Here is an 8,559-nt window from a genome sequence, read left to right as displayed (position 1 = left end):
TTGGCACAAGTTAATTATATCTAATGGGGATTGCTTTGAAAAGAACAACTTGAATATCAAAGAATAAATAAATATTTTTTCATAAAAATATAAAGTCACCTTACTTTTTGAACACGCCTCTTATGAGTAGAATCATATTCATTATATTTCATCCTCACTCCGCATGGCTCATCTTGAATCTACTTTGAATGCCTCCTTTGCCATAATTATAAAGTATAAGTGCAGAGTCACTGCTGCCAAAATCCTTACCTTTCTGCATGTGCTGTTTTCCATCAAATGTATTCCTCACATGACTATTATTGAGTGCCAGTGCATGAAAAACTAACACACAAGGAAAGTTACCAGAATAGAAAAAGTTGTCGTTGCCCGACAAGACAATGTTTACATTACTAGATTCTATTCTATTGATGGAATGCCATAGCAGAAAAACTAAGGGTATCATTGAGGCATGGCAGAGTGCCTACTTATGGATAATGCAATGGTAATAAAAGAAAACCACCATTTATGATGGTAGAAAGAAGGAAAGAATCATAGTTTTACCACAAAATACTTCATTTCGTGACACATTTTGCTGATACATGGCTGGTATATCAAATTAGTGCCATTTAAATGGCATTACAAACAATTTTAATACTTAAGCAGCAATTATTCACTACCTGCAAGTGACAAAAAACAGTGCACTGGAAGACATTCTTCATGATCGATAATTTTTTCCTCTCATGTAAAAAAATAACTTACATAAAATCTGCCTGCATACAGGTACGTAAGAGTACATACAGGTATGTATATATTGTTTTAGCTAAAATATATGTGACCTTAATCACCTAAATAAATCATATTTGAATGTTAGAATCAAGGAAATATAATTTAAGTTAAGTTTTTTGCTAATATCATTTTTAATGAAGAGTAAAGGTAACCCCAATCTTAATTAAACAAACATTATTAACAATATATGCTATAGAACAGATGTTCTCCTGGAAAAAAATAAAGAGCATTTAATTTCTGGACAGTAGACGCTTAACATGAATACTAAAGGTCATTCTACAATGAATCTTTAGTCTCGTGTCCAAAGTTGTTGCTGAAGTCTTGCAAATAGTGTATTGTAAATCTTGAATATGGTTGTTGGTTTATGCTGAATGGCTTGAACAGAACTGGTCTCTAGTCTCTCGTCTGAAAAAACAAAATATAACCATCTTCTTCTGAGAGTTAAGGCATCATCTCCACAGCTATGAAATAATATAATTATGAGAATTGAGACTATAGCCCAATTTTGGTTTGACCTAAATGCCAAATAAGAACTTGTGATCTTCCTCAGGTTGTAAAGTGTTGTAGATAACATATTGGCTTCAGTTAAGCTGAAGAAACTGATTTTAATTTGTGTGATTTTGCTCTGCATAATTGTACAATTAACTTGTTTTACTATTTCCTAATGAGTTTTGCATACTGACATTTTTCTTCTGCTTAGTAGTTTAAATAAATCACTTTTTGTTGGATCTGTATTTTCAGGGTATATCAAGCATTATCAGCATGAATAGCAATGGGGGTGGTGACAATGATGACAATATCCTTCAACCAGGGCAGCAAATTAGTCCTGTAATTAGCATTGATTTGGCAAAAGACTTCGTGAGAAAACTCTATGGAGTAAAAGTTAAAGAGATCCATGAACTAAATGCATATGATGACAAAAATTTTCATGTTCTGGTAAGGAGGAAATATCTGAGATTATGCATATTTTAATGATCCTTTGTTTATCCTATGCTGCTGAGCAGTTACTGAAATTATTTTCAGGCTGAAGAGGTTGATAACCCATACATCCAGAAAGTATTTCACCATGGCTATGTATTTAAAGTTATGAACACTTTGGATTCTAAGAATCTATTATTAATTGATGGACAAAAAGAAATAATGGTTTATTTAGGTAAGACCAATTGAATTAAATATATTGGAAATTATGAATACATTAACTAGTTGATTATTTATGATTGCAGTAGTGGCATAATGTTTTTATTTTTCTATTTACAGTGAAACATAACATTAAGTGTCCAAATCCAGTACCAGATATTCATCATTCATATTATTCTATAGTAGAACTACAGGTGCCTTCAGGTAACTGAGTCTATTGGAGCCAATGAGTTATACATTTTAACCTTCTTTTGAGTCTTAATCATCCTTAATTTTACCCTTTCTTCATTAAAAACTCTTGTGCCTGGGATTTATTCAATATCAGTAGGTAGGCACCTGATGTATAATGTAAAAAAGTGATTGATAATAGAAAAATCTGAACAGTTTATATCAGTTGTAAAATGGCAAAAAATGAGTGTAAGATCAAAGAATAGAAATTTAAGGAAATTGTGGTAAAAGGTAATATTTACTTCTCAGCTAAACCTGGCTTTGAAAATGATTCAGCTAACTTCAATAACTAGTGAGATAATGTTCTTAAATAATTCTTATTTCATGGTTAAAATCAAAATCTGCCATAGATAAGCTTACCTGTTTGAATCTTTGATGTTTTTGAAGTACTTTTTCCTGACTCACTACTCCCATAAGTCATTCTGAACATAAGCACCTCATTACTGTGCATCCCATGGTAATTATTTTTCCTGTGACTTGATTTTTTCCATCTTTTTTAATATATTCCAGCAAAATAAATTTATGAATGATAAATTCATTATATTTATGCATCACCTATCTCAAATGTTTTTATAAATAACAAAAATTTCTATTGGAATTGGAATTCACCTTCACATTAAATCTGAATCTGATCACAGAGAATTGTAATTCAGTCATGGATTTAAATTTGCCTATTCTAGGACTAAGTAAAGGGTAAAATAATGTCTTATCATTTAATAACTATACTTTCGTTTTTCATGAAACGATTACTTGATTTCTTTGGCAACTTAGGTACACAATATAAGCATTTGTACTCTTGAAGTCCTACCAAATTATCAGCATGTACCTAATAGTTTACATTTCGTGCTATGGCCAAATGAAGCTCCACCCAGCCATCTACCTTCCAAGCATGTTGTAAGACTACTTGAGTACCAGCCTGGAACTCTTCTATGTCATGTACCAGCATCTACAGAGTTATTTTTTGATGCAGGAAAGTATTTAGCCAACTTGGACCACATCCTTAAGGTACACATTTGAAAGTTACAATCAGTGGACAAGTTAAGTATGTGTTTACATTTTAAAATATATATATCTCTCACGCAGGGTTTTAGTCATGCAGCATATACATCTCACAAGTCCCTGTGGAGTTTATCAGCAGTACCTGATTTGAAGAAGTTTCTCTTTGCAGTTAAAAACGCTGATGATAGAACTCTTGTCAGTGAAATTATTGACAATTTTGAGAATGATGTACTGCCATGCATGGATAATTTGGAAAAAGGTATTTTTAAATTTTGAAGTTAATGCTAAAATTAAATCTAAAATGCTAAAAAAATATGCTTCCCCTTTAACTTTGTGGAGAGTATACATCTGCCAATTATGTACAAAAATATTGTCCTTAAGATTCATAAATGATAATAGTGATTTTTCAACCACAGTATTGATGTGTTTCCTTGTAGAAAAAACTCAAACCTTTCAAGGCATAAAAATATAATCAGTAAGCATCAGATTTGGAATATTTGTAATTAAGTTCCTTCTTTCTATGAAGTAAGAAGTCTCTTAAGCTCTCACTTCACTGCATAGTCAGTTGGCACACACTTCACATAATATTGCTTCTGAGCTTTAAATGAAATCCCATACCATATTTGTTTCATTAGAGGCACCTTATCCCAACATATGTCTCATAGGCATGCAATATGCCAAATTTCATTCTTCACTTCCATATCATTGCTTCTTAAGCAGTCTGGATAGCTAAAATAACTGTAAACATTTCCCTAGTGAGTACCTTACCATAGCATCCAATGTATAAGATTGAATAATGTAATCAGATTATCACATAACTTCTTATCAAGTATTTTTTCACCACCCGAGTCATGTTTTATCAGTCATTCCTGTATCGAATATCAGTCATTGCCTTATTGCTTCATTAGTCTTTGCTTTATAGCATATCTGAGCTCCCTCATCATCAATATTCATCATTACTAAAATTGATTAATGACAGAACTCCACGTTATTCTCCCAAACACAAAACTCTTGCTAATTTCCATGTTATGGAAAATATTCCAGACTTAAGTTATTCCCCATTCCTTGATAATTCCATTACTTGTGTATAATCCTTGAGTTTAAAAGATTGGCCATCATGGCACATCTGCCATATTCCTGCTTTTATATTAGCCAAACTAACATATTTCCTATGTATGTTTTTATTTTTTTATGTAGAATATTGTCATGGTTGCACTTTTATTATTTCATGACCTTCTCCAAGTTATCCAGTGTTGTTTTCAAATCCCATTTATATTTCATTCCTGGTGTATCATTATTACAATGTGGCATGCTGATTTATTCTCTGTGGTAGTGAACTGCGGTAACCATTTATTGATTTCATGATTGAAACAGAAAATATGGTCAGAATTGCTCTCCTACCCCTACCATGCTTCATTGCTGCCCTGATTTAATGACATCCTTATGGTCTTGATAATTCCTGGTAATAGCTTTCCTGTCTTAAGGATACTCTAGTAACTCCAAACCCATAATTATGGTAAAAGCACCCACACAGCATCCACAAGGGAAATTTCAAAGGGATTCAAAAGTGAAAACATGACTAACTTAATTAAAATTTTTTGGCATATTTTGGAAACTTTTCTATGGAGCTTCGTTTGTACAAGGTCTGTGCAAAAAGAGATGAGACTGGTCTTTCAACATGCAAACTGCTGTATTAAAATCAGTGAGGTATGTCCTTCTAGCGAAATCTGTGAGAAGTAAAACATGGCCTTGCTTGCGGCCCTATCTCAGCTGGTCCCCACACAACAGCAAACCTTGTCTGAGCTTGCACACGCCTGCAGTACAATTTCTTGTGTCAGTGAGAATTTAGGTGTTATAGAAGCAGCATGCCTGCATCGAATTTTGTCTTAACCTCTGGTAAAGTGCAACTATAATTTATGGAATGATTCAAGAGGCATTCAGTAATGAAACTATGGGTTGGGCACAATATTTTCATTGGTACAACCACTTCCAGTCTGGAAAAACCTTGACCAATGAAGAACCGAAAAATAGACAACCATCAACATCATCAAACGATGCCCACGTCAACACTGTGAATTATCTAGTGCTTGCAAACTGAAGGTTAACTGTCGGGGAGATTGCCAATGAAGTTGACATTAATTTTGGATCTTGTTTCACCATTTTGATGCAAGTATTGGATATGTAGCATGTCCAAATTTGTGCAGCCAGTGTTAATGGATGAACATAGGAAAAAATGTCTTGGCATCAGCCAGGAACTGCCTGATAATTCAAATGACAACCGAAACTTCTTAAAAACAATGGTCACAGGTGATGAAACTTGGGTTTATGGTTATGATATAGAAACCAAAGCCTAGTCTTCACAGTGAAAGGGGCCATCTTCCCAACGACCCAAAAAAGTTAAGATGCCACGATCAAACGTGAAGGTGATGTTGATCGTTTTCCTCGATTGGGAAGGCATTATTCATCGTGAATATGTCTCCTAAGGATAAACAGTGAATCTGCAGCACTGTATAGAGGACATTGAAGACATCCAACAAAATTGTATGGCAGATCTAAAGGCTATTGTATTGTAGCCAAGGGTTGTATTTTGAAGTTGATAAGCATGATTAAAGGGCAACCAATAAAATCAAATATCTATTTAAACAGTCTCATCTTTTTTTTGAATGTACCCTGTATCACCTCGATGATCTTTTTTAGAAAAATTTGGATTTTCATTTTGTGAGAAATCAGAGATTTTCATCAAAATTAGTTTTTACATCATTCGAAACAGAAATATAAGACCAGAAATATATTGAAAAACTGTCAAGTGTAACCAATCCCTATAACATTTGCTTGCTTATACAAAAGCACAAATTGAAATTGCAAATATTCCTGACCCTTTGCAAAAGCTAGAGAAATTTACTTGCAGGTACATACTCATAATCCCTGCATTGCCTTTACTTTCGCTACTTTCAGTCTGTAATGGTTAAACTTTTTTTTAACCATTAGGGTATATACCTGGTTACTTGCTCACCCACTATACTCATTGGATGAATTCTTTTGTGACAATTTTCATCACATTTAAGAAAGTATGTTTATATGTTAAATAATACTTATATTGACGACATTTAATATGGTTGTACCATTTTTAAAATGAATAAAGTATTATTATTATTATTATTAAAAATTGCTGTATACTCTTAAATTTCCTTCATATCATTTTGATAAACTATAATTTTTGTCTTACTAAAACTTAAAAGTAACTAATAAAATAACTTTTTCAAGCAATAACTCCAAATCAAGTGGCATAAATGAAAATTTCATGACTGCATACTCATTTTCTTAACAGAGATAATCTAAGTAATTTTCAGCAGCCAGCAACAAGAACTCATACATGTATTTTATAATAAATTATGCGATGATATTGGAAATGCAGTGAAATTTGCTTGGTGAATTGAATAGATGATATCAGTGTATAGATTAAATCAAATTTAGGTTCTCTTAAGCTCTAAAGGTTAGTTCTTATGATTGATCTTTGATTAGTTTCCAGTTAAATAAATACGAACATGCATAATTAGATGAGCATTAATAATTTCAGGTATGTTGCATGGAGACTTCAATGAACAGAATATACTTTGTGCCCAAACACCAGATGGAGAATGGAAAGTTTCTGGCATTTTGGATTTTGGTGATTCCCATTTTTCCTGTTATGTTTTTGAATTGGCAATAGCCATGTGTTATATGATGCTTCAGTGTAAAAATATGGATCAACTTGAGGCAGGAGGATGTTTTTTAGCTGGCTACAGCACCATTAGACAACTTCCAAAATCAGAAGTCAATTTATTAAGGGTAATTCCTAAAATAACACATATTTTCTCTTTTTCCAAAAATGCAGTTCAGTTCTTCTCACTGCAGTACATGTATATCCTTTGTTTCAGACATGCATAGCAGCCAGGTATGCACAGAGCCTAATATTAGGAGCCTATTCCTATTCCCTTAATCCCAATAATGACTATGTCATGGTCACTGCAAAACTGGGATGGAAGCAGCTCAAGCATTTTTGGTCTACACCATCGGTATCACTTCACCTGGTGTGGGATTCTGAGATGAAAAAACATGGAAATATATCCATTGCTAGATGATTCTGAATGTTCACGGTTTTGTAATACAATATTTTTAGTAAGCGATACTATTCATAATAAATTATCATCACCATATGAAAGGATTAAGCAGAGTCAATATCTTTGTAAGGCATAGCAATAAGTATTATTGGCACTTATTATTGCAGTAACTTAATTTAATGCCAAATCATGCATTATAAGAAAAATACAATATTTCCAGAAAGTGTTAAAGTTAGCATTTTAAAATTGCAAACAGTGGGAAACTATTGTCTTCTAAAAGTGGTATGATTATATTTATATTCCTAAGCAATAAAACTTTTGATACACATTATTGATGGTGAATGAAGAAATTTCTTTTGAACAAAAAAATACTTTACATGTGATATTTTTGGTGATATATTGATTTGACATGATATGGGTACCTGCTTATATGTCTTGTTAATTGTTTATTCAACATCATATGTAAGAGTTTTGATATGCCAAAGATAATCTTATGATTAAAAGTAAAACCCATGCATATGTAGCAATAATAAATTTTAAAACCTCATGGTTATTTTTATGCATGCAAAAACGAATTTAATATTAATACATGTATGAGCTCACATAGCTAATTAAAATATAATGAACATTGATACAGTATTAATACTGAGATGCTGGATTACAGAATTTTCAGTAGGTATGAATTTTTAAATTGTGGGACATAGTGGATTGACTGATATAAAACATAGGGTGGAGGTTACAATTAAGATAATATATTATGTTGCTTGGATGTGGAAAAAAGTCTGAAAAGATAAGATATATTTGAGAATTTGTTTTTCAGGAAGGATGTGTGATGAGTGTAGAGCAAGTTCTGCATCTGCATGGCTGCACTGAGTCGGAGGGATTTTTAGAATCCAGAAAAGGCTTTGATTAAGGCTTTTATTAAGAATATTAGTAAGATTTTCTGGAATTTCAAGGGTACAGAAGTGAATTTGGGCTGTAGGTTGGCAGTTGTTATGTTGTTAAAGGGATGGGGGAAAGATCTCTTAGGATAATCTTGAGGAACTGCATTCCAGAAAACTAGGTCGTACAAACTGAAAGTGCCATGTTTGCTTTTATGGGTGGTTTTGGAGGTGTATGTGTAATTGCATGGGATGAAGGGAGGAAGGAAGTACTCAGAGATGAAGAAGGACCTGATGTAAAGTAGGCTGCGGTATTGTGTTTTGTTTTGTTAGGAGTCACAAAATATTTATTTGGTAGTTTTGTCTATCCAAGAACCTACCTTAACCGGTAGATTACCTTATAATTATAATGATGTGTAATTGCAATTTTTTGTGGAGAAGGGAATCTG

At 32.8% G+C, this 8,559-nt stretch overlaps 1 protein-coding gene across 1 annotated transcript; it reads left to right on the top strand.

Moving 5' to 3' along the window:
• Nucleotides 1–1,502: 1,502 nt before the first annotated feature.
• On the top strand, nucleotides 1,503–7,733 carry LOC139687219 (hydroxylysine kinase). Its single transcript, XM_071584379.1, has 7 exons — nucleotides 1,503–1,701; nucleotides 1,789–1,918; nucleotides 2,023–2,096; nucleotides 2,902–3,135; nucleotides 3,214–3,388; nucleotides 6,707–6,957; nucleotides 7,047–7,733. Exons 1-7 carry the CDS (start codon nucleotides 1,528–1,530, stop codon nucleotides 7,248–7,250), a joined length of 1,242 nt encoding a protein of 413 aa, XP_071440480.1. The 5' UTR covers nucleotides 1,503–1,527; the 3' UTR covers nucleotides 7,251–7,733.
• Nucleotides 7,734–8,559: the final 826 nt, after the last annotated feature.

This window comes from Hetaerina americana, unplaced genomic scaffold, assembly GCF_022747635.1.
Source record: "Hetaerina americana unplaced genomic scaffold, ioHetAmer1.1.p SCAF_1, whole genome shotgun sequence".
NCBI lineage: Eukaryota > Metazoa > Arthropoda > Insecta > Odonata > Calopterygidae > Hetaerina > Hetaerina americana.
This window is presented reverse-complemented; position numbering and strand designations above follow the sequence as displayed.

Excerpts from the sequence above, each read along its gene's own strand:
- LOC139687219 (XM_071584379.1), top strand. The coding sequence starts at position 1,528 with ATGAATAGCAATGGGGGTGGTGACAATGATGACAATATCCTTCAACCA. Across the intron at positions 1,702-1,788 it reads ACAAAAATTTTCATGTTCTG|GCTGAAGAGGTTGATAACCC; the intron begins GTAAGGAGGAAA and ends AATTATTTTCAG. Across the intron at positions 2,097-2,901 it reads ATTCTATAGTAGAACTACAG|GTACACAATATAAGCATTTG; the intron begins GTGCCTTCAGGT and ends TTGGCAACTTAG.